Below are 26,188 nucleotides of genomic sequence, written 5' to 3' on the forward strand. Positions count from 1 at the left end.
GTGTCTGATGTCATCCAGTCACATTTTTGAGGCAGCTTTTATGGGTTAAAAACAGTGACATTGTGGAGCTATAGAGCAGTTGTTTCCTGCTTACTAATGTAGATGTTGCGTAAATGGAGCTGCTCATCCTCTCTCCCTCTGTTTGTGTGGGTTCAACACACCAGTAGGAGGTAAAGCAGTCCATCAGCTACCAGCTTTCTCTCTTCCGCTCTGCTCGCAGTCAGATCCTTGTCCAGCCACTCGCTGTCGGCCATCAGCACACACAGAAAGTGTTGCGGCTTGGTCAGCAGCAAGACAGCACAAGTTCAGCAGGTCGTATAAAGTGACGCTTCAGATGCAGCTGACAGATGCATATCCAGCTCCTTCTCACCAGATGTTAGCTTCATTGCTGGGCAGACTTTGAGGGACAGAGTGACAGTGAGTCTAAGAATGAGCCCTGCAGCATTTACACCATTTGTCTTTCTTAAACTGGACCCGACCCACTCCCACTCCGTCTCAGAGTGTAACTCCGTTTGTAGTCACCTTCACAGCCAAATGAAGCACCCTTCATCAGGGTGTATAAATACAGCAGCAAGCTTTGAGACGAACATCGCTCTCTGTAGCAGAAAAGGAGCTGTCGTAATATTATGTAACCGTGCAGAAATAATAAAACCTACTCCCATTTTAGGTTCCTCATATCTGTATTTGTGTCTTTATTTTGTATGAAGGCTGTGCTGCTGTTTACTGGGAATCTTTTGGGAAACATATATTAACCTTTTGCTATTCAAACTGAATGAATAATGCATAAATGGAAATAAAACTTTGTCCATTGGTGGCATTTTTTTTCTTTTTCCTTTGTAAACATCTCGTTTTTCACCCTGATGTTAATGAGTTGCTCAGTTTTTGCATCGGTTACTTGGCCCGGTATACACTGTGATTTTCGGCTGTCCCAGACGAAAGATAACCAATGTGAAAGAAACGTGGCGATATCTTTGGGGCTCTAAAGCAGTGGTCCTACATCGCACAATGAAAGAGGTTCAATGATGGCTGTTGTCATGTTCTTGAGATCAGAGACAGCGGGGGATAAAACTCTGACAGTGTCAAAAATGTGGGATGACCATCTCACTGTGTGACTACTAACCAACCAGTAGAAAAGCAGCATGAAATTATGCACTGAACAGCGTGCCACCGATAAATGCTAAATGTTAGTAGATGCTAATAAATAGTTAGAGCTCCTGTTAACAAGTTAGCATGCCAAGTTGGCCTTATTTTCATTTTTCTCTTACCACCACAGCCGCGTGGATGGATGACACGTGCTTCTCTGTTGACGTTAACGGACATACATCGTAGCCCGCCATTCAGAAGGCATTGTCATTATATGGTCTGCATACATCAAACTTGATGTCGTATCCAAGTTTATTAGATCCCTGTCACACGTTGTAGCTGCATAAAACTCATAAGATTGCTAAAATCGCATATTCTGTAGGAGGTTTTAACACTTCACGATCAAATAAACTACAGAAGAGACCAAAGAAGGCAGATTTGATCCTAAATACAATGTAGCATATAAGATGTTAACATCTGTATGACAATATAAAATGTGCGTCTTAGTTTGAGCAGTTTACATTTGTTATTATAGTCACTCAGAACTTAATTTGACAAAACGTCCTCCATGACGAACACAATATGGTGTTGTTCGTGGACAGTAAGTCAGCAATTGGTGCTATTGGAGGGTTTTATAACCCACTTGCACTCCTCACCAGTTGGTTTGAGATGGCACTTAATGTGGCGACCCCTTTGGATGATTGTGGAAACAGAGAGCCTGTAACCTCTTCTGCTGCCCGAGAAAAAAGTTTCTTTGCTCTGTTTATGATTAGCTGTGATAATTCTTCGAAAAAATACTTTTTTCCCTCTTTCTGACTGTTCCTTGACCTTCCCCATCGACTTTCAGAGGATAAAGATAAAGAAACCTCACAAATGCACCACGGCGCTCTGCTTCCTGCAGGAATGGGATTTTCCGGGCTTTCAGTGCACACGGCCTGTCAGCTATTTCTGGAACATTTCTGTTTTCCTGAGGATTTTTTTTCTCTGTCTCTAAGAAACACCAAACACAGGTGTTCTGGTCAACCCCGTATATACAGTGTCTGTCAGTGACACGGATGGAGCAGCTACTTGACTACAGCTCTACGTCCACGGTTGCTATAGCGACACCATGGCAATGAGTCTGCATTCTAATGATGCCTCAGTGGGTTGTATGAGGAGTTGAAATATCTCGGGACAATGAGTAGAGAACGGCGGCCTTCGAGCCTTCAAGGGTACATTAATGCGTTGCTGGCAGAGTGGCCCAAATAAGGCATGTGATACTTCAGCGTGACTACAAAGTACAGTCGCAACCTGCTGAGCTGACAGAAGACTGAAGTCTTACTTTTTGCATATTGCCCCACCCTTTTGCAGCATAACTGTTAAATGTGAGAGGTGGGGTTAGATCTATTTCTTCTGTCAATATTTACTCACAAGCATCACATATTTAACTTGTGTTGTATACAGGAGATTTTAATTTGGCGGGGGCTTTCCCTCTTCGTCTGTGCTGACTTGGTTTTGTGGAACCTCATTACATTTTGATCGAGGAGCACCACTGCTGCATCGACTCATTTGATTTTTACTCATGTGAATATGAAGCTTCTGCATGAGGCCTCCAGAATATCAATAGACTTTTTTCAGCCAGATAAGCTCCCTCCCTCCTCTCATTACAATATTACCCTAGGAAAGTTTTCCTGCGCTCAATCTTTATCCGCTTCTCTTAACTGCTTTTTCTTCACAGAGGTGTCATCTCAACAGAACCCAAATAAAAGCTGCGCTCTTGCTTTGTAAGATATGTATCTGAACTCTGAAGCTGCTCTGTCTCTGCTTTCTCACCGTGTTCACACTCTGCAGTACAATCTGATTTATGATTAGTCAATATTTCTCAGGACAACTTGTCTCGCTGACAGCTGCAGACCTGTCAGCTGCATATATTTGCATACCAGCAGCTACGCTATCAAACCACTGCTATCAAAGTGTGATGATGGATGTTTTCACTCGACATAAATAGACGCTAGAAAATGCTTTTGTTTTGGGAAACTTGTCCGAGCTGGTCCATGAAGCTGTGTTGTTTTCATTTTCAGTCGGGGTGTAGCTGCAGAATACAGCTGCTGCGTGCACTCCTCTGGTCACAGCCAAACTGTATTTACAGCAGCTGTGTGTTGGCAGCGGCCAAAGTTCATGTGATATAAGAGATTGTTGCTCATGTTGTTGTCCTGATAGTGCAGCTGCTTGCTTTTAATGTATTGGAAAAACTGTGCCAATGTTTATTACAGCAACTTACTGATCAGCAAAAATTAACCCGGATTTATCCTAAATATATGCATAGCTGTTTTGCAAACACTTCATGAGGTGGAAAAAACAGACATTAATGTACATACTCAAGGTGGCACGCCAAACATTTTCCCAGTGTTGGCAGTTTTTCAGGAAAGATAAATGTAGCAGAAATTATGCAACATAGAATATACAAGAGACAGGAAACTAGGGTTTTAATAATTGATTAATATGATGATGTTTTTGGCATCCCTTCGTCTCAAATTCGTGCATGCGATATCTCAAGACTGCCTCGGTGGAATGTCTTTAAATGTACCACAAATGTCCACTTGGAGTCAAAACCTCACTGATTAGATTTTGGTGGTCAAAGGTCACCGTCTGCCTTGTCTGTCTCATGCTTATGAGCACAATATCTCAAGAACACCTTCAGGGATTTTTTTTAATCTCAATTTTGCATGAACGTCCACTTGGATTTAAGGAGGAACTGATTCGATTTTGATGGTCAAAAGATCGAGGTGACTCTAAGCTTGCTTCCCTCTCAATCTCATGTATGTGTTTAACAACAAGACCTTTGGGGAATTTCCTCAAAGTTGTCACAAACATCCACTTTGATTCACAAATTTACTGATGCAATTTCAGTGGGGGAAGGTCAAGGTCACAGATCACTAGTCTGGAGACCCCAGGAGCTAGGATCACAATCCCAAAAATGTCCCAGGGCAGAGACCTACAACAAATAGTTTGACTTATATTATCCACAGACAAAAGTCTCACATAAATCTCAATTTCGTGTCATTTCAACCCAAACATAATTTCAGTGTTGTTTCAGCTAAGATTTAACATACTGTGAAGAGCAGCCACTGTGAAAGGAAAAGAAAAACAGGAATTCTGGGTATACAGGTCTAGGTATACAAAATGCCCATTTGAAGTTGCCAGAACTAAAGCTGATATTTTCACATTGTTTGCTGTGTTTGTCCGGCAGTCCAAAACCCAGAGAAACTCAATGTACTGTTTCAGAACACCAAGAAACATGCAAATATTCACATTTGAGAAGTGGGAAGCAGGAAATTCTTGGCATTTTTGCTTAATAAATGACTCAAGCAATTATTAAAGTTGTTGCCAACTGATTTTCTTTTAATCAGCTATTTGTTTCAGCTCTACATTACATAAGCAGTAACTTGTGTATTGTGTCTTCCCTAACGTGTCTGCCGCTTCCTCCTCAAGGTTTTATAATTCATTTGAAATCATGTCATACTTAGAGGTAAAAACATTTGTGGTCATTACATTGTTGCCTTTTTTGACTCCATGTTCATAAATCTGTGGAGCTGTATGTACTCAGGATTTCTCCACACACCGTTCCTTCCCTCCATCAGCATGAAACAACAAATTAGCGTGGTCGTGCTTTTTCAGACCTCCAGCGTCCAGTGATTGCTCCGTAGCCCACTGCAATTATTTTCTTGTTAAGAGTGTTTTCTTTTCCTTGCAGCACCAGTGTTGTGCTGCTGTAGCAGTCAACGAACTGTAGACCATTTGTTTGTTTGTTAGCTTCCTTTGACCTTTTTTCGTTATAGCCATTGTCAGCTGACTGTTGTTGACTCTTTTGGGGGGTGGCACTCTGCAGATCACGCAGGACACCGCTAAGCTTAAATGACACAGTATGTTGCCTTTCTCGACACGCTCAAACCAACCTGTATGTCACCTGATTCAAAGGCACTTGAAAAGATTGTTAAGAGTTAACCTGGTTTCATTGTTGTTTACCCTCCACTATCAATAATCGAACATCTTAGTCATCTCAAACATTTTTACAAACAATTTCTCAACATAAAGAAACTTACATTTTCTCCATCTTTATTCTGTGAGTTATATTGAGTGACCCTGTGAGGTTAGACAAGTTATGTCACACCTCACTAGTTTCACTTATAAATTAAATTAAAGGGGCTTAAGCTGAGGCTTTTTAAACAAAAGAAGGCCAAGTTGAAAAAGTATGTCTTATGGTGATGATCAGTTTTTCTTTCTCTTCTCTCTCTTGCTCCCATCAAGGTAGCATCCTGTCATGCAGTTCCAGGAGGTCGGCCAGCACTGGAGCTGACACTGTCAGCGAGCCCGGCCTACACTCCACCACAACAGTCCCGTCTCTACCAGACCTTCACCTTCCCCTGCCCTCCTCTCGCTCCAGCCACTAATCTTCCCCCAGGGGACCACTGTTCTTCAGACTCCCTGGCTGCTCACTCCCTCCCAGAATCTGTCCTGTGCCCACTACCTTTTCTAAAAGAGAGTCCGGGCCTGTGTCTGAGACCCAGTACAAGCCAGGCCTCCTGGCTATTCTTCAGTGCCTGAGACGGTTTATCCACCCACCACTCTGTGACATTCGTCCTGCATCCTGGGCACCTTAGCCTCCTTTGTATCATCACTGGCTCAGCTCAGGCACCAAGTGAGGGCAGCTGTCCACCCAGACAAACCCAGGAGCCGTCATCATGTCCAGTCGACGAAAGGCCTCCACTCCCTTAATGATCCGACCAGAGCAGACCATGGTGGAGCTGGATGATGATGAGGAGGAATCACATGATATGGAGGTACACTACAGTATGTCTGTTGAAAGCATGTGGCTTCTCTTTAATAGGAGGGAGTTAAAAAACAGGGTTTCATGCTTCCTTGTAATTCATCCTAATCTTTTTCTTCTCTAGGACACATTTTCCCATTTTCTTTTTATCTCCATGGATTTCAAAGGGATTCAATTCATAAATCTATGAGATGACACAAACACAGCTGATATATTTACAGTGTTTCCACAGTCATGGAAAACCCGGAAAGGTCATGGAATTTCACAACCACATTTTCCAGGCCTGGAATACTCCTGGAATTAGTGAAAATGATTAAAAGTTTTTTAAAAATCATGGAATTTTCTTTGGGTAACCGTCCATGTAATGTAACATAAAATCAAATTTATGTTCTTAATCTAACGATATAGCGTAGCTCTATTATGCACGACAACATTTTAACCATCACGTTTGCTTGTTCCTTTTTTTTCCCCTCACGTTCCGTCTCTCCCTTTATGTATGCCTGCTAGATGCAATTTTGCTTGAATAGAGTTTGAAACCAATAAGTCTGAAAAACACAGGGTAAGTGGGGCAAATGAAAAATATTATTAAAGTCATGAAAAAGATTTGACATTTTGCCCATGTGAACCCTGTATTTATGTGTGTTTGATGTATACTGGGAATATATGAAAATGACATTTCTAGTAAAGTGTCCTTTTTATCTGACCACTGCCTTTTTTCAGACAACAACAGAAAACTATACAGAGGAGGGAACAGACCTGTCAACAGAGGCAGAGCCCTCTGTGGAATTAGACCTAATGGGCAAAGTGTCGGACCCTCCCACAGCTCCAGACAAACCAGCAACCGACCCACCGGACCTTTCCAAGCCTCAGCGTAGGCAGCAGGGGGGCTACGAGTGTAAATACTGCCCCTTCTCCACACAGAACCTCAACACATTCAAAGAACATGTTGACGCCAACCACCCCAACGTCATCCTCAACCCCCTTTACTTGTGTGCCGTCTGCAACTTCAACACAAAGAAGTTTGACACTCTGACGGAACACAATGAGAGGTGTCACCCAGGAGAGAGCAACTTTAAATTCAAACGCATCAAAATGAACAATCAGACAATCTTGGAACAAACAATAGAGGGTTGCAGTAACAATGCAGTCATTTACAACACTTCCAGTGCCGCTTCTGGCAAAGGGGACGAACTGGGCACTCTGCCGCAAAGCAAACCCTCCACAGTCAAGATTGGTAAACCAAAAATAATGTCAGATAATAAACGGACAGATTTGGGTAAACTGACCCCCGATCTGAAGAAACCAATCACAGCGGTCAATGTGAACGGGACGGTCATCATCCCTGAGTCGACTCTACTCAAAGCAGAGGGCCTTTCTCACATAATGCCTTCCCTACAGCGGCCTCTAAACTATACTCAGGTAGGACACCCAGTGGAGGAACGATACTCATTTTCTCTTTTGTACGAGTCCCGTGCAGTTTAAGAAAATGTTTGACAATTTGAGAAACACACTTATTTACGTTCTTGCTAAGAGTTAGATGAGAAAGTCAATAACTCTCTTGTGTCTGTACATAAAGTAAAGCCACTGTTAGCAGGTGCTGAGCTTAAGATGTGATTTGGTAATTAATGAGCTTTAAATGGGTTAAAAACCCAAACAAAAGCCAAATTTCAAAGAATTTTTTATAATTTTCACACTGCATTTAAAGTTTTTCCACTTTTAAAAGTGGAAAAGTTTGTCAAATTAACATTTTGGTTTTATGTCCTTGTAATGTCTTCATTTTACGGCTCTGTAATTTCCTGGGAAGAACAATATAATTTAGTGCTAATTATAAGGAAACGAGACGGTGTTCAGTTTGTGCAATTCAGTTAATTAATTCCAGCTGATTACTAATGTAACTGAGAGTCTGTTATCAGTGCACACAGTAGGTTCGCTGACAATTCACAAATGTAAAATTTGTCTACAAGAAGAGCATATGACTTAACATATATGGAGAATAAAGTTAACAATAAAAATAAAGTAAAGTTTTTTTTTTCAGGGAAATTCTAATTTTCCATATAATTTGTACCAAAGTAGAGTTCTTTTCAGGTTTTTCCTGTGACTTTGATTATTAGGAAATTACAGACCCCTATAATTAAATTTTACCGAGTGGTTTTCTGTTTTTAATATGTACCATCATAAATTGTCTGTTCTTGTTTATGAAGACAAGAACTGAAAATAGCACTCGTGGACATTATTCTTTTTGGAAGGAAAAAAAGGCCATTCAGTTGTTCAGTCATTGCTTACTGTATTATTACAGGTGCCGAAGATCGCAGTGCCCCTCAACACAACCAAATACAATCCCTCGCTGGACGACAACCTGACCCTCATCTCTTCCTTCAACAAGTTCCCCTACCCAACACAGGCTGAGCTCTCCTGGCTCACCGCGGCCTCCAAACATCCGGAGGAGCAAATCAAAGTCTGGTTCACCACACAGAGGCTCAAACAGGGCATCAGCTGGTCACCTGAGGAGGTAGGGGTTTACAGTAATGACAGTATTTGAGGCACTCTTTCAGTTCTCTGTGCTCAGGTGAGGTTTGGTGAATTTTGTTCCAGGTCTTCTTAAAAAACTCTAAAGCTCAAATAAGGTATCGTCAGATCTGCCCAAAACGAAAATTTTCCAGGGCCTTATGTTTGAAATGCTCTTAATCATTTTGAATTCAGATTCCAAGCACCAAGCATAATTACCATTAAATTAAATTAAATTTGCTCTGGAGTGTCCCGTGTTGCATCACTGTATAGTAAGTTGTAGCTAACAGCACAGGTGCACTGACTATCCATGGTAATAACCTCTCATCGGGTTGTGGGCTTTTGTTTGATGATTGATCAGTTTTAAAATTCAGTCATTTTCATGTTTCAATTTCTTTAACATTAACAAACAACCAAAATTTAACAGACCTGTCAGGTTACAGTGTTATTTTCATATTTGGTAATAAATACAATAAGATTTTCAAAAAATTATTCAATGTTGAGGAGCTGATACATTAATAATTTTGGTACTCTTATTACTGCAGATATTGAAAGTATGTTATGCTGGGTTTTTCTAAATAAACAATGTATAGACTCATACAGAAGTAATCCCTCTCAGTCATCAATTATGACCTACTAAAACTGTGTGAGGGCGAGTTTTTCTGCAGAGACTCTGCCTTCTGTCTGTATTTTATATTTCTTCTCCCTGTGTTTGGGTCGTTCATAGGCGTATATCTCCTGCAAGTGAGATCCAAGAGACATAGCAATGTAAAAAAACGCAAATATACCGAGGCAGATAGCAATATGAGGGTGAATCTGGGGTTGCTTTGCACTCACTTTCGCTGGCAAGCGTGTTTACAAACTGTAACTGACAATCCTGCATAGTATACTCTAGTATACTACTAAATGATAGTAGTATAATATTATCTATATCTTGGAGATTAGAGATTAGATCCAAGGTTTAAGTCTAACAAATATTTTCCTTCTCTGACAGGTGGAAGAAGCCAGGAAGAAAATGTTCAACGGCACAATCTCCTCTATGTCTCAGACCTTCACTGTCGTAGCTCCTCAGCTGAACTCCCAGTCGTCCACCAACTCGTCTGCAGCCTCCAAAGCCATGCAGCCGGCAGCCTCTGTCCTGCAGCCCCTCCCCTGTCAGCTCCTGGGACAGACCAGCCTGGTGCTGACTCCTGTAGCCAACGGCTCCACAGTCACTTGTGCACCGCTGGCGCTCACTGTGGCTAACCAGGTATAACGGGCAGAAACGTTCTGTTGCTCAGACATAAGAACACAAGCATATTAAAAGATTATTACAGCTGTGGCAATATGTTAAAGAAAAATATGGATGTACATGTGGCATGCTTGATTTAACTCAACAGACACTTGATTTAAAGTAGTCAAAGTTTCCACCGTGTTTACTGCAGGTGGCACAGTCGCTTAAACGACCCCTGGCGTCCCCTGTGATCGCCACGGAGAGCAAACGACCCTCCATCATTCAAACCATCTCGGCGCCCATGGCCACATCCAAGCTGGCATCATCCAAAGTGCTGAATTTCACAGTCGACCCGAACAAAACAGCCGAGCAGCTGTCAGTGCTGAGGTCCAGCTACACACAGTGTCCTTTCCCCGAGGAAGATGAGGTAAGAATAAGTGAGTGAAATGACATTTCTTGTGTCATGCCATAGGAGGTCAAAATAAATGTGAAGGATTTTTGGCATTGTAGCTGCTTTTAGTTTCTAAAAACACCACTGTCTCTGATAAACACACCTGCTGTTTCATCTTCTGTTGGATTTTGTCATGTGATAGATCTACAGGCTGATAGAGACCACCGGGCTGTCCAGAGGAGAGATAAAGAAATGGTTCAGTGAACAGAGGCTCCTTAATCTCAAAGGTATGTGGTGTTATCAGAGCCACACATCCAAAACGATAAAACACCCTGACTGTGATTATTCACACATCTCTCTACGGGTTTTAAACAAGCTCATTTTCTCGTTCTCAGAGGTGGATTTTAATTGCTAAGCTTTTAAAAACAAATATATACAGAGAAAACAAACTGTGCTTAATCGTCTTCAGTAATCAGCTGATAATGATTTTTTAAGCACTGTTTGTGCAGTGTCATTTAGTAATATCAATTACTGTCTTGAAAAATCACTAGCATATTTTGGTCCTTAAGTCTCTCTTTTTGTCTCTGTTGAAGGCGTTCCTCCGCCTCCAGTGCTGGTAAAAGCAGAGGTGACACCAGCACCCAAAGACGGTCCTGTAAAGAAAGCGGTCCCCAGCCAGTTTCCTCTGCTGGAGAGGGTGAAGGGGAAGTCATCAGAACAGCTGAAGGCGCTGGAGGAGAGTTTTCAGAGAAGCGGCACTCCGACAGAGGCAGCGCTCGGTAAAGCCTTATACCAACCCTCTCACAAGCAAATGAACTTTAGGGTAAGTTTGGTATTTTCCAACCTGGAAATTATTTTCCCATGTTTTTGTGTGGGGACAACAACAATTTTTGAAACTGGTCCAGTCTTTGAGCAAGAAGACTGCAGCAGCACAACAGGCTGCAGCGTCAACACTCAGAGTAGGTTCACACTGTCAACTTCCGTCCACTCAGTTTGCCACTGATACACACAGATTGTTTTCGTAAGTGTCTGACAACATTGTAAAAAGGATCCCCACAGAGGTTGATTTTTTTTAAAATTTTTAAATAAAAAGGATCTTTTTTGTTGAACCACAAAGCCCCAAAATCATCATTGCCAAACCCACCAGACTCTGTTTAAATAAACAATAATTTTAGCATGTTTTCACATCAAATGAGGTGAATTAACAGTATATTTCAACCAAACCGATTGTTCGAACAGTGGAAAGATGACTGGACATGTTTTGTGAGGTTATTTTTGTTTCTACCAACTTTAAGTGAAATGTGTTTTTTATGATGATTAAAATGACTGTTTATTTAAAAGGATTCTGGTAGCTTTAGCAATAGTGGTTTGGGGGCTGTGTCTGGTTAAACACAAAGGTCTCTCTCTCCAGGGATCCTTTACACAAGTTTTCAAACACTCTTAACCTGCCAGTGACAAAAACAAGCATTTTTAGTGGATGTAAATTGACAGTGCCGCCATGCCCCAAGTGGTTACATTGCAACCTGTTTCACTGCTGCAGCTCTCTCACTCAATGCTCGACCACTTACAAAATGTGTTGTTGCCATTACTTACTCGGACATAAAACCATGGGAAAATAAGGTCCAGGTCGGAAAATACCAAACTTAACCTTTACTTTGCGTAACTTAAGTCTCGGGATGGAAAGATTTATAATTTGACGTTGGCTCGTTCTTATTTTGGCTCGTAGTATATAACATATGCAAGAAAGATGGACGAGGGGGAAAGCATTTACAGCCCCTCTACTCAAAAGTATTTTTTGACTTCAGTGACTGTGCAGTAAAGAGGAAGACTTGTGTTGAGCAGTTACATTTTTGAAATGAACAATCCTCTATACCTAAAACATTATGCTTTTCAATCACAGAATTGCTTAATGTGGCAAAACCACAATCATGTACTGAATGCTTTTTTGTAGATTCAAACACGTTTGCTTATTTCATAGTGAAATGCTTGATGTGAGCACATTATACACATATTTGCCTACAGAACCCAGAAACAGATGCCCTGCAGGACGGTAGCTAATGAGGCACAAAACTGGCTTGCCAGTCATCTATTTTTAGGATCAGTTTACATCATGAAGTTCCTGTGAAAAAAAACAATTACAGAACTTTTTAAACTTACTGACTGAAGCAGGATCAGAATGAGAATCAGTCGGTCAGATGAGCAGTTGGTTGTGTTCTTGTCAATATCCTCACTTTGTACCATTAGATGTTAAAATTACTTAAAGAAATCCAGTCGTGTTGTCTTCTATTATATTAGTTCACAGCAGGTGACTTAATTTTCTTTCACCCCAGAGGAGCTGCAGGCCTGTCTCTGGTGGGTTCCTGCAGACAGGAATAGCAGAAAAGTTTTAATGAGCCCATTTTTAAGTCCCCTAGAGAAAGACTGAATTCCCAGGTTTCCAAAAAAACAGTCAGCTCATCTGATCCAGTGAACTCTGTTCTCCTGCAGACCAGCTGGCCCAGGAGACCAGGCTGTCCAAGACTGAGGTGGACTGCTGGTTTTCAGAGCGCAGGGCGCTGAGGGACAACATGGAGAAGGCTTTGCTCAGCATGTCTTCAAAGAACACCGAGGACAGAGCGGAGCGGCCGGGGGCGCTGCTGAACGGGGCGTCACATCGAGAGCAGGGCGGGAAACCTCTGCGCTCCTCTCCTCATCCACCCATCCTGTCCTCTTCCTCCTCCTCCTCTTCCTCATCCTCCCCACCTGTGCTCGCAGCCTCCTCCCCTCATCCACCAAACCTCTCCTCCTCTGCATCACCTCCCCTCCTCACTTCGTCCTCCTCCTCTTCTCCCCATCCTCCCATCCTGTCAGCCTCCACGAGCCCAGCTCCCATCACCAGCCGCTCCCTCACCCTCCTCAGAGAGGTGAGAGAAGATGTCTTCGTCAACGCTGATTAGACGATTATGTATTAAGTTAGAACTGTAACGCAAACTACAACGAAGATGATAACAAGACATTAATGAGTTGTTACTTTAAAGGGATTAATTGATGAGATGACATTTTTTTTTAAATACAATCTGAAGTGAGATGATGTGTAAATTGATTCATCTTGCAAAGGTACTGCTCTGGTACTTCAGGAAAAGCTGTGTGATTGACACACATGATGAGATTTGCTGATAGCTGAATATTAGGAGTGAGATAAGACCACAAGGTCAGATCTGAGGCACTGAAGAGAAGGCACTTGAGTAGATTTGTGTCTCGGAAAGTGCGGTATCCCATAGGATTACAAACCTATAAATGGAACATATATCCATGAGATGTCTCTTGAACGTCAACAGTGCTCTTTTTATGCTCTGTAACATAGACACAGGCTGACAGTTAATGAATTATTTCAACTACTGCTGGCTTATTTAAAAAGAGTCTATCTGCTATATAATACACCTGTCAACAGCATCCAATATATTTCTGTCCACACCAAAACCCACATAGTACATAAAGGTATGTGTATGTTTTCAAACATGATTCTCAACTGAATTGTTAAAAATGACAGTCAACTACTCCCCCGTGAGCCCCTATGGAGTGTTTTACTTCTGAAGAGAATCTGGCAAGAAATGACATTGCAGCAAAGCTAATAAAAGTAACAGAGGTAACTGTTTGTAACTGTTGTTATCACGTTGTCAATAAAAGTTTCTATGTAGGATGCTGTGACAGATGAAACTGAAATGTGAAAGACTCGCTTGCATCAAAACTATTCTTGCGTGCAAATCTTTGACATTGTCCGTGACTGGTGCTCTTATTCACAGTGAGAAAGCTCAAAAAAGCGACTTTGTTCTAAGATAATATTTGTGTTCTGTGTTAAGTTCTTATGAGAAATTTAACATTTAACAGGTCCAAATAGATATATTGACGTGCATGCTGGAAGCTCTGTTTGGCTGTTCATAGTCTTTGAGCTGAATGCTGACAACAGCTTGCTAACATGTTCACAATGAACAAGGTGTCCGCAGATCCTTAAAACGACAAAAAATATCTAAGATTCAAATACATTTAAATGTGTAAAACAAAGATTTGATCTACTTTAATTTATTCATCTTTAAATTTCTTTTTTGTCAAAATGAGTCCAGCTCTTATGTCTGAAAGTCCACATTTCTGACCTAATATTGTCACTTAACTTTATATTTGCACTTGCTTGCTTAGTGTAATCATATTCCTGCATAAAGCCTACCTCTGCACAGCACTACACATGTACAAACTACTTACATACAATGCTGGAATAAGAAAAAGATAACTTTTCTAAAAATCTGACTTAAATTTGGTTAAAAAATGATCTGGATATATCTCAAAAAGCATCACATTCAAGTGTCTGACACCTACACTGATGACAAAGCTAACATGCTGATGTTTGGCAGGTATAATGTTTGCCATGTTCATTTTAGTGTGTTCAGTAGTGGAGGAAGTGTGTAGATCCTTTACTCATCCTCCGATGTTGCAGACTTTGCCATGACTAGAACCAGGCTGTTAGTAGAGCTAAAACAGTAATTTAGAAATGTTACTATAACATTTCATATTTGTGATCAACTAATAATTTATCTCTTAACCGTGAGCTGGCAGGAGGCTTCACTGACTTGTGCTCTAAGTAGAAAAGCAAGGCGCAAACTATTTTTTACTTTTCCTGATCATTACATTTAGAGTTTTCATTTTATGATGGCGGCTCAGTAAACCATTTTATTTTTGCGATGAAACATTGGAAGGATTTAATATTTTTGTAATCTGTCTTGACAGATGTTTTGTCGGACTCAGTGGCCATCTCCTGAGGAGTACAGCCAGCTGGAGGTCCAAACAAGTCTCGGGCGCACAGACATTGTCCGCTGGTTCAAGGACCACCGCTCGGCACTAAAAAACGGGGAAACTATGGACTGGATGGAGAGTTTCCAAAACCAAAACCTTGTAGAACAGCAGAAAGCTGGCCAGGAACAGAACGGCCAGAGCTCTGAGAAAGACCAGAGTGTTTCCTTGGAAGTTAAGGCTGTGAAAGGTGAATTTTGGAAAAGGAATTTGTTGAAGTAGAGATTTTTCTCTGAATATCATGTAGCGAAACGTTTTTCGGTCCTTTTTTGACTTTGTTTTCTCTGCTCTCGTGCACACTTTTTATTCTACAACTGTTGGTGCAGTGGAGGACGCTGGCGAGAACACAGCAGCTGCTACAGAGCACTCCAAGCTGTCCGACCAAGATAAAGTCCAGTGGTTGACTGACAGATTGGCCCACAGTGTGACGGACCTGAGCCGGACCAGACCGGACCAAACCAGCTCCAGCACTGCTGACAAAGGGAGGTGGGTGGAGAGAGGGAAATTAATCTTTTATCCTTTATTTATTTTCTAGTGTTTGATCTTATACAGACAGAAAAAATTTGATTTATTCAAGGGATATCTGAGGAGTTATTTTAAGATTTTTTTGTGAAAATGGTCTAAAAATATAGCACTGTATAAGCAAGTTGTGGATGCTGAATAACTTCATCCTTTGCACTTGTTGTTTGTTGTATTAACTAGATATCTGTGCATGATTTATGGCATTTTTCACAGAACCTTTCAATGTGCACATAAAAATCTTTCTTTGATGTTTGTTTCTACTTCCTAGAAGGAGTCTGTTTGTGTTTTAACTTTGTCTGTTTCCTTGCCAGGTGGGTAAAGGTGACTGTGGCGGTGGGGGAGGAGAGTGAAGCAGGAGTGGAAAGACAGAGGCTGGCAACAGACACTGAGGTTCTGACCTTGGAGCAGCCTGGGAGGGTCACTGGTTGATGGTAGGCTGAACTGGTGAAATATCCTCCCAAAAGAAACTATTATATAAAATGCTGAGAAACTGAGAAAAGCCCGACATTAACATTACACTGCAGCAACTCTTTTCACACCACACATCCGCGTTTTGACCCATTACTATAAAAAAAAAATATTGATTAGTGCAGTTTTAAAGTCTCTACCAGATGGATGTTTATTTTGTGTGACTTGGCTTGAATAAATAGATAAATAAAGGGTGAACTGTTCCTTTAAGATGCCACAGCTGCAGTCTGCAGCTACCCAGGAAGTTACTAGAGTGTAATTACCTCCGATTGGCCCTTCAAAATAGATGGCATGCTGGGATGGCAGGATGATATTTGGACCCACACCATCATTAGCATCAAAGATGTAGACACACACATATGTGCACAAACACACACACTCATTGTTATTGTCACAGAAAGGCAAAACCAAGTGTGCATATGGTGTTAAATGTCTTGTTTTTCTAATAATTTGCACCTTTCTAGCAAATAAAATTTAGTTTTTGCATGGCAAGCGTTCACTCAGATTATAATATTATAATATGTAAACAGTGTTAACTAGAAAAGTGCATCCAGTAGACCAGCAGCATTTCAGCTGCGACATGGCAGCCCGAGCTGTTCAAGGCCTGTAGACAACTCTTGTTTTGTCAGGAGACGTGCCGCAGTGCGTTTCAGTATAATTATGAGAATAAATGTATTTTTAATAACTGAAACACAACCACAAATCCTTGCTCCATGCCATTCATAACTGGAGTTTTAACAGTATTAACGGTGCAGGCTACAGCAAAACAAAGTAGGAAATAACAATCAACACAGTATATAGCCTTAAATTACCTTTATGTCTATAATGTAATATTTGAATAAACTTAGCCAAAACAGACAAAAAAAGAAACCATATAACTGCCTTACTTACTGTGCTCATGGTAGAAGTACAAATGTCAAGGAAAAATGACAGAATCAACAAAATCTCAAAGTCTATAAAATCAGGCAGGTAAAACACTTCTGGTGGTGGAAGGAACAAAAGCGCACTGTGGCGAGCAGCGCCTGGTGGAATTATCCCTCCTGGCTCTCTTATAGTCAAGAAGGCAGCAAAGATAACAAATGTGGTTATTAAATCATTTAGTAACCTGACAAACTTCAGTGTATCATAACATATCGGCTGTGGAATTAATCTGCAGATGCTCCAGTTTAGAATGAAACAAAACTCTTCTATGGATGTCAGTTTTTTAACCATGAAGATGACTAAAATATGGCCTGCAACTAAGAGAAGGGCTTTTTGTTTTAAGGTGATTTCCAGAAAACCAGCAGCCCCTTTTTCCCGATTAAAAAAAGTGAGTCAGCAGTAAATGACTGTATAAAACAGTCCGAAAAAAGGGGTTTGAATCATCGCAACTGCAAGAGATCCTTGAGCACATAGTCATAAAAGTACACACAAATTATTAAGCTGACTGGTCCAGTAGTTTGTGAGATAAGCTGTGGATGGAAAAATATGGACACACACATGCACAAAAGACAAAACGCATGATAATAAAACAATGAAATATAGAACAGTGACTTTTTTACTTGCATAGTGAGCCCGTGTTTTTATTTCAGCTCCTGTCTCTGATTCTGTTCCAGGTCGAGTAAATCGTAGACTGTCGAGTCACTGACCATCATGCGACTTACTCAAGATGACCGAATGTGGAATGAGTAATGTAACTGTCTGTCTGTGATGTCATCACAAAGCGCCGGGGACTTTGTAGTTCCACTGTTAAAACACTGACTGATGTGTGGTGCACACGCTGACATTAAGAGGAGTGCCAAAGCTGGACTTGATGCATTGTTCTTACTACTACTACACTTTTTTTTAAAGAAGCACCCTTGTAAATATTTTTCTGTATTACAAAAAAAAAAAGTTTGTACAGTTTTACTGGTAGGGCAAGTTTTGTTACATTTTTTAAAAAAAGTCATGACTGATGCCCCGAAACCTGGAATGTTTTCTTGTCGTCGTCGTTTTAAGATCAAAGTGTATGATAGTCTGTTATTTGCTGATAATCAGTCCTATTTTTTTGAAAACCATACCTACTCATTATGAGTAGTCTTTGATGGCACTTGCATACTATATCCCTGTGGTAGTGATAGGTATTTACAAACTAGGCCACTTCATCTCAAACTGTTAGGAAACTGTAACTTTTCCTTTTCTCCTGCAGCGTCACCTCGACTCGCACTCATAGAATACGCCGATGATGGTGAAAAGTGCTCGAGTGGCAGTCAGAACAAGGGACAGTATTATGGGCAAACTCAACACATATAGTATGATATAGAAACGATTAATCGCCGAGAAAAAAGTGAAGTGTCTGTTTGATCGCACCATGCTGCCTTTCCTGCTCTCTTATCTGACATTTGCCTCAGAACTGGGTACAGTACAGACTGGTGACGATTTTATCACTTCTCTGTTTGGAAAACTTGAAATACCCATGAATGAACTTGCCAAGAACATTTTGGTGAAAGTATTTCACACGTGATAAAGTAACTCCTGTGATCTGTGAACAAAGCCGTTGTGGAAGGTCCTCCTGTTCAAAGCTGGATTGCATTAATCTGATTTTTGTACAGTCAGTTCAGAACACCTGAAAACGGTGGTTCAAGAGTTACAGAGATAAATGATCAGATCTGTGCTGAAAAATGGCAAAAAAGCATCGAAAATATCCCAACAGCCAAAGCTGTCATGAACTTCTTGCATGTGCTTCAACAATTTTCATTTTTAAAAACTCATTTTCAAAAATGATTTAAAGGGATATCTGTGATTTCTGGGTCAAATTGCAATTGCTTGCGATATTTGTGCAGCAAAAAAAAAAAAAAAAATGAGTTGAACTGTCATTGAACCCTGGTTTGAACAGCGGGTGTATGGCTGTTTGCTGGCTGAATGTCTGTTGCTGCTGCTGCTGCTTTAGTTTCATGTTCAGACGAGTATCTGGGATACTGTACATTTGGTTCCCTAGAATGGAAAACCGCTTGCATTTTTCATTTTCTACTTTAAGTCTGCTGTAACTCAATAAATACACAACCAACTGTAAAACTACAGAAGTCGTGGGCTTCCAGTGTAAATCGCATGCATCAAAAACCTTGACCATGTACAGGGAGACTAATCAAGGCCCAGTGAAGAGTTAAACATCGAATCAATGAGAGATATCACCTCCTCTAAACTGTACACTGGCTTGTCGGGTCACCTACACTTCGTCTACCATTGTATCTGGGTTTAGGTCTTTGAAGTGATGCTTTTCAAAGGCTTAAGCAGCTCCTTTTATTTCATCTCACAAATTGTTAATCAAAAGTTTCTCACAAAACTTGATTTTGACCAGGAGAAATGTGTGTGTTTAACACAAAACACTGTATGTTTGAAATACGCTCCTCCGGGCAGCACGTAAGCAAACGGAGGTCGCTTAGACAAGTTTGAGCGGCAGTTTCTGATACACTTTGTCATGTTTGTTTTTGTTGCCATTTCGACTTCCAAGGGAGTTTAATCAACTTGCTCAATACGCTGGTCCGCACAATAGTGTGCGCATCAGCTGCTCTGCAACCAATGTTTACCCATAACACCCTTTTATGTGTGGGTTTGAAGAGGTGTTTACATGGATCTTCAGCATATAATTCTGTCTTTATGTGCCACTTTTTCCAAATGCAATGCAACAAATTTATCCAAACTGAGAGTCGAAGTGCATTTGCATAATTTCATTTGAAAAAAAAACTACACACCGACTATAAATTGGAGAATAAAGCCATACAGATCAAATATAAAGCTGACATAATTAGTCAGTAAATCAGTTAGTCAAATGACAGAAATATATTCACCTAGTTTGACAACAAATAAGTCCTTTTTTTAAGCACAATTTCAAATGTGTTGTGAAGTTCCAGCTTTCCTTTTTCACTAAGAAATATATTTGTGTTTGACTGCTTCCAGAGCAAACTAGCAAAGCATTTTTCACCATTTTCTGACATTTATAGAGCAAGTGATCATGGCAGAAAATAACTGGCAGATTAAAGTGTTAGTCCTAACTGTATATTGTACATAAAGTCACAGTGATTCAGCCACACTGGTACATAACTGGCTGAGCTCTCCTGACTCGTGAGAAAAAAAAATCAAAGTGTTGCATTAAGGAAACATGGATAGTAAAATAATTACACTCTCAGACTCACTTATCCTTTCAATAAACAACTGTATTATTTACAAAAAAGAAAAAAAGCAAAATCCCATCTTCAACTCATATGGTTAAGATCAGATTTTAAGAAAGGGGAAGATCAGGTCAGCGCTACAGAGGCTTAAAAAACATTTTTACACCCATGTAAAATCCGACCTGGAAACAGTGCTCTGTAAATAGCTTTGCCCATGTTCTGCTGAGAGCACACTCCCAGTGCGTTGGTAATTACAATGTAATCTGATATGGCATCACAGAGAGAGAGGGAGGGAGGGAGACACGAGAGTCCAAATCAACAGCGTGCTGGTGTGCAGCTGCAGCATCTCTTGTCTTTGACAGTCCGATGGCAGGGTGTGGAGAAAAGGTGGAGGGGAGGGTGAAGAGAGGACAGAAAGTAAGAAGAAAAGGGGTAGGGGAGATCAAGAATCATTACATAAAAAATATCTATTTATTCATACTTCCTTTTATCTGCTTCACATGGACACATCCGCAGTAGTAGTAAGAATAGAGCTTGGTGTGAATAGTTCCAGTCCTGCTCTGCGCTGCTGTCTTTGTTAAAATGCGTGCTTCCTCACATTTCATCCTCTTGTATCCTTTATAACTAAACATAAAAAAAAAATTAAGTCAAGTTTTCCCTCAAATGGAAGAATGAGAAAAAGCAAGCACTTTAAACACCAACTGCAACGCTGTTTGTTTTGGGGAACAAAAAGGAGGAAAAGGATGGGGGTCTCTCTCTCCTCTTGTCTCCACTCATTCATCCCCCAGACGGAAGCCTTGGCCCCAGTTGTGACGTCCTCTCACGCCGCCTCCTCCTCCTCCTTGCACTGGGGCAGCTGGTCTGCTGGGAGGGACTCCAAAACCCGACACCCCTCCCCTCCTGTTGGGGAAGAACCGGTACCTGGAGAGAGGAGGAGAGAGATGTTCACAGGGATGAGAGGAGAGGTGTTAAAATCAGATCATTAAAACAGATCACACTGGAACATTTGAGGATTGTGGTACTATTTTGCAAAAAGGCAATCAAGCAACAATTTATACTTAATGAGAAGAAAACTAAGTAGTCCTGTTTTTCTTTCTTACATTTTGGCACATCTATTACTTTGTTGGAGCAGTGTGTGTTTCAGTTGCTGTGTGCTGTGATCGGTCTGACTTAAGTCTTTTGTAACGTGTCTCTGTGCATGGCTGATTAAACTAGTCTCCTCTCTTGGGATTAATTAGGATCCACTCAAATATCTAAAATACTTGTATGGAAGAGAAACGCAAAGTACAGACGGTTCAAGCTGAACCAAAAGAAAGCTCTTTCAGATTGCATGAATATTTACAACAGTTTTAGGAATTGTTCACTTTTTTGTTTTTGTCTTTCAAACAAGTGGTTTGCTGAAGATAAAATCTGATAACTTATGTGGTTGCCCCCTTCGCAATGCATTTTAAAGCAGCAGGCATGTAGCTCAATCAAAAGTGACAGTCTTGCTCTAAAGCTGGCTATAAAACATCCTCCATGATCAGTGAAATTTTTGACTAGAATGTTTTGCAAAAAAACTTACAAAAACTCTGGTGTGGAGAGGAAGGAGCGTCCTCCGAGGTCCATGGGGTATTTGAACATGAGGAAGAAGTAGAGGTGACCCACCAGGTTTCCTGTCAGTTCATTCACAAACCTGCACAATAACAGCAAAGAGAAGTAGATTATTTAAAATGTAAAATGTTTTACAGTGCTGGTTGCACATTCACGTAACACATGGGCTGCTTATCAGGATTTCCCTTACTTTGAAATACAGAAAAAGAGACCATTCCTTTTTCATTTACAGTGCAGCGTATGTGAAACATTACTATTAAACGCTTTTTTGATTCAACTAACTAAAACTACTTACGAGCCTCCGATGATGAAGTTAAAGACCAGGATGACCCAAGGTAGATAATGTGCCTAAGACAGAACATCAGGAAACAGAATTAATAATGTGACTATTAAAATTAATTTCACGTATCGGAAGTAATTAATAGATAAAATTGTATCATTTGTGTTGATAAAACATGAGGCACCTTGAATCGTGTTCCGAACCAGAAGGACACAATCATGTCTTTGTTGAACTGAGCCCAGACATAGAGAACTGACATGATCAGAGGGATCATCAGCAGCTGATAACAAAAACATAAACAACAACATATGAGTCCAACCAAACAGGACTTCACGAGATACATAAGCTGCAGTGCAGTATCACTTAACATCTGAGGGGTGTTTCATGAAGGGGGGCTTATTATGAAAAGCCTGTCTTGAGTGAGCCTAACAGACTGAACCAGGATTGAGCGGTTTCGTGAAGCTGACTCAGATCAGATGAAGTCACACCTGGTTTAAGTGCTGCCTGTCCTGAATGTGCGAATAAAACAAACATTTTAAGTATTATATGTGCTCAAAGTTGAAGTTGTACAAAATATCTAAAAAGCAGGATGACTTTAAACAACTTTGACATATCGAATAACACCTTATGCAGGGGATTTATTTAGTTATTTTTTGAAATGGCAGATTTTGGATAGTCTGTTTATTTAATTTTGTGACATTTAGAGGATGAAAAGATTGTGGAGATGGTACTGAATAAGCCACGGGTCAGAGATATTTATCAGCTTACTTAAATTGCAGTGCATTCAAAAAGTACAAATGTTGACTGGAACACTGTGCAGATACTTAAGACTGGAAAAAATATGAGCTTGAATTTAAAGTACACAATAAGTGTATCTTGTGTCGGATGTGGAACTTGGAATGTGAACTGCAATCTGACAAATTTTCACAGTGCGATAGTAAGAAGAACCTTTCAGTGAAAAACTTCAGAAGACACTATTTTAGCTGCTTTAACACTGGTTATGCCTGAGGTGAAGACCATTTCCCAAAATGTCAATCTTTTTCTTTAAGTAAGCCTGGTTTAAGTGCTCATTCTGCCTCATGAAACACTCCTAAGATTACCAGTGACAGTTGCACACAATTGCTATATGTTTGATAAACACAGTATACTGGTGGGTCATGATTTCATGTTGCAATATAAATACAGAGAGAGAGGAGGATTCTCACCCGCATGTTCATCAGCAGCCCGGTTATCTATAGCCCGAGTCAAGGACAACAACATCGTGGCTCAATACAATCACAGCTGGAGCCTTAAGATTAGAGCAGCTGGGGACTGGAAGGTCGCCTGGTCAAATCCCCACACCGGCTGACTGTCACCCGCCACTTCAGCCCTTTTCCCCTTGCGTAAGCCTAACCTCCTGCACCTGACTTTTTTTTTCACCCATTACAATAATTTTCCTGTGGTGAATACTGAACACTTGGCTGAGATTAGATTTAAGGAGAGCAGGATTTTGCCCAAAGAAATGTCTATGAAAACTCAACACAAGCTGACAATCAGAGCTGAACTCCTGACGAAACGGCAGTGTCGAGATGTGGGCCGGGCTGTACTGCTTGTGCTGCATGTGACCTAGATTAGGTTTCTCTGCTCTGCAGGGGTAGACTGACACTGGGCCACTGGCACAGAGCCACCCTGACATGGCACAGTGCTGCAGAGAGAGAGAGAGAGAAAGAGAGAGAGAGGGAGAAGGGTACAGAAAATACAGACGAGAGAGAAGTGCAGAGTGGCAAAGACAGCAGCAGAGAGCTAGGATCAATGGTGGAGAGGAAAACAGGCCAACAGGGATGTAACCTCAGCTGTTGGAGGTAGATTGCAATTTATCACTTAAACGGGAGGTTTTTAAGTGTCGGTAGTGCAGGTCAAAGGATACAACAATGCAGATCCAGTTGAAGAGGAGCATAAAAATATAGTCTGCAGGTCTGCCATCAAACGCCCCTAAATACCAAGACAAAGATTAGAACGACAAAAACAGCATCCAAAGTGTGTGTGTGTGTGTGTGTGTGTGTGTGTGTGTGTGTGTGTGTGTGTGTATAAGCCACCAGGCCCAGCAGTCTCACCTGTCTCGAGCCGAGTGGAGTAGTGGTAGAGGAAATACAGGTTAACCAGGTACAGAAACCCAGTATTAGGTGTTATTGGGAAATACAGAGTGGCCGTCACTGGTCTCCAGAGCTGAAACAAACAGAAGAGATATTAGTCTGATAGAAATGAAGTAAGACACAAACATAGCCGTGTTTGTGCAAAGATCCAGACTTTAAAGACTGTGCTTGTAACACACATGAAGTCTCATGTGGATTGTAAATGAAAACTTCTAAGCACTAAGAAAACGTGGAAACAGACAGCTGGTGTTCCTCTGCAGAGTCGCTGTTAGATTCAAAGGTTTTGTTTGAAGGTAACAGACATCAGATCAATACAGTGTTTAAGAAGTGACTTGAGGGGTGATGAGTATTTCCTGTGTTAAATTACTAGTAATCAAGAGAAGACTGACAGGGTGTAATTACAACATACAATACTGTGGAACAAATTATAACTGTGACTAGGTTATAATTAAATATGCTGCTTGATTATGTATTGCTATTGTCAATATTTCCTCTGTAGATGGATATGGATATTAGGCTTTACAGTATTTAAATCTGGAATAAACTCCGATCCATGGTTGCTCTTAAAGCTGGACTTCTAGAGAGATAGCAGTACTTAATCAGCAGTACTGTAATCAGTAGTACTGTAATCAGTGTACAGTGGAGGCAACTTAAAGGGTCTTAAAATATTCAGGAGCTTATAATATTGTACTGACTGAACTGCCGTTTAATAATAATGGTTTTCACTGACATCTTCCCTCAAGATTTATAACCTAAGGTATGTCTCGAGGTTGAGATTCAATTTCTTTATTTAGTTGCCAAGCGACAAAACAACTCCAAGTAAACAGAGTAATACAATAATAAGCTGTTCAGTTGCGGCACTGTCTGTGTTTCTCTGATATATCAGTAACCTATTGTAACTGTCATACTAGCTTGCTCTCTGGTAGGTTAAAAAGTGCTCAGTCATGTAACACTGGAGAGTTTAATGATTGCTCAAATAGCCAGTAGGGGAAGAAGTATTCAAATGCCTTAGTAAAAGCAGCAATGCCTTGACAGGAAAGTGGTCCAATACATGTTAAAGTCACAGTTCTTACCATAGTTAAAGTACATAGTTATGTATTTAAAAATGTATCAAAAGTAAAGCATTAATGCTGCTATCATGTGCCCATATTTTACTACAGGTGGAGCTAATTTTACCTACTCCATATACTTGTGGGTAGTTTACTGCAGTAATGCCTCACATTCTATAAACTGATAATACATATACACACATACACATTTCGCACATAATACAATTCTTCACATATTCTTCAAAGTAATCAGAAACTATAAATATACACAGGTAATTGAAGTAAAAACGTTAAAAATGTTCCTCTGAGGTAAGTTAAGTAATTGTATTTATGTTAGTACTTTTCCACAACTGCAAGTGAGCATGTCATGGAGGCTGTTTTGCCTTACGGCAGGTCTTTCAGGACGAATATTTACAGCGTGCCTCCTGCCCTTGTATGAACTGTGAACCTGACAGTGAAGCTTGCTGACTTTCTTCGCCTGATGATATGCAAAACAACAGCAACTGAAAGTAACCGCGTTCATTCTGCCAAACACCAAAATTGCACCATTTCGGCTACGTTGCCAGTTTTGCTAATTTGCTCTGATATTATAGAAATTTTACACCTTATTTCAGTGTTGCTAAATTAAGTAGCATTTTGACAGCATCCGGAAGTCATAAACTCCTACGTCTCGCCCTCTCATTGGCTGTCCAACAGCACGGCCTGCTCAGTTAGCATTGCTAGCCAACTGCTAACCAACCGTCCACCTCCAAAACACAACGACCGTAGCATTTATCAGCAACTCTCACACACGCACACATACACAGGTGAACGGAGAAAAGATAAACTCACATGAAATCTGTTAAAGACCAGCTCTGGAAACAGCATAAGGTTCCTGAAATCAACCAATCCCAGTTTTCCAATAAAGGGAACAGCAATCGAGGCAGCAAACCAGGACCGGGTGATGAAAGGGATGCTTCTGAACCAGTCCCCGATATCTGACATCTTTCCATACGATTACTGCCGAGTTATGACCATAAAACGCAAGCTCCTCTTTAAAATTAAATTAATATCCCCCCAAAAAACTACCCCTTGCTGCCTTTTTATCAAGAATGCTCCACTGCTAACTTTACATGACGTGGCTAATCACGGGGAGCTAGCACATTAAGTTAATGGGATCAGAGCAGACACATCCGGTTTGGCTTTTCAAAGTAAAAC

At 40.7% G+C, this 26,188-nt stretch overlaps 2 protein-coding genes across 3 annotated transcripts in view; one reads left to right on the forward strand and one right to left on the reverse strand.

Moving 5' to 3' along the window:
• The window catches only part of LOC121945632 (zinc fingers and homeoboxes protein 2-like), a 32,471-nt gene extending 13,625 nt beyond the window's left edge, over positions 1–18,846 (forward strand). Inside the window, exons 2-13 of one of the 2 annotated variants that reach the window (XM_042489917.1) lie at positions 5,371–5,903; positions 6,611–7,309; positions 8,187–8,399; positions 9,390–9,644; positions 9,820–10,035; positions 10,202–10,286; positions 10,593–10,778; positions 12,487–12,902; positions 14,758–15,010; positions 15,147–15,306; positions 15,654–15,773; positions 17,406–18,846. In XM_042489917.1, the coding sequence (XP_042345851.1) occupies positions 5,805–5,903; positions 6,611–7,309; positions 8,187–8,399; positions 9,390–9,644; positions 9,820–10,035; positions 10,202–10,286; positions 10,593–10,778; positions 12,487–12,902; positions 14,758–15,010; positions 15,147–15,306; positions 15,654–15,771 (2,700 nt within the window). In that variant the 5' untranslated portion in view covers positions 5,371–5,804 and the 3' untranslated portion in view covers positions 15,772–15,773; positions 17,406–18,846. The remainder of the gene's footprint in view (positions 1–5,370; positions 5,904–6,610; positions 7,310–8,186; positions 8,400–9,389; positions 9,645–9,819; positions 10,036–10,201; positions 10,287–10,592; positions 10,779–12,486; positions 12,903–14,757; positions 15,011–15,146; positions 15,307–15,653; positions 15,774–17,405) is intronic. The other variant, XM_042489918.1, reaches the window with a different exon arrangement.
• Positions 18,847–19,961: 1,115 nt separating this feature from the next.
• Positions 19,962–26,144, reverse strand: derl1 (derlin 1). The gene is made up of 8 exons (XM_042490666.1): positions 25,823–26,144; positions 23,904–24,015; positions 23,717–23,781; positions 23,016–23,042; positions 21,995–22,090; positions 21,826–21,878; positions 21,502–21,612; positions 19,962–20,858 (listed from the first exon to the last, which is right to left on the reverse strand). Exons 1-8 carry the CDS (start codon positions 25,973–25,975, stop codon positions 20,711–20,713), a joined length of 765 nt encoding a protein of 254 aa, XP_042346600.1. The 5' UTR covers positions 25,976–26,144; the 3' UTR covers positions 19,962–20,710.
• Between the last annotated feature and the right edge of the window lie 44 nt (positions 26,145–26,188).

The sequence above is a fragment of the Plectropomus leopardus genome, chromosome 7 (genome assembly GCF_008729295.1).
Source record: "Plectropomus leopardus isolate mb chromosome 7, YSFRI_Pleo_2.0, whole genome shotgun sequence".
NCBI classification, from domain to species: domain Eukaryota; kingdom Metazoa; phylum Chordata; class Actinopteri; order Perciformes; family Serranidae; genus Plectropomus; species Plectropomus leopardus.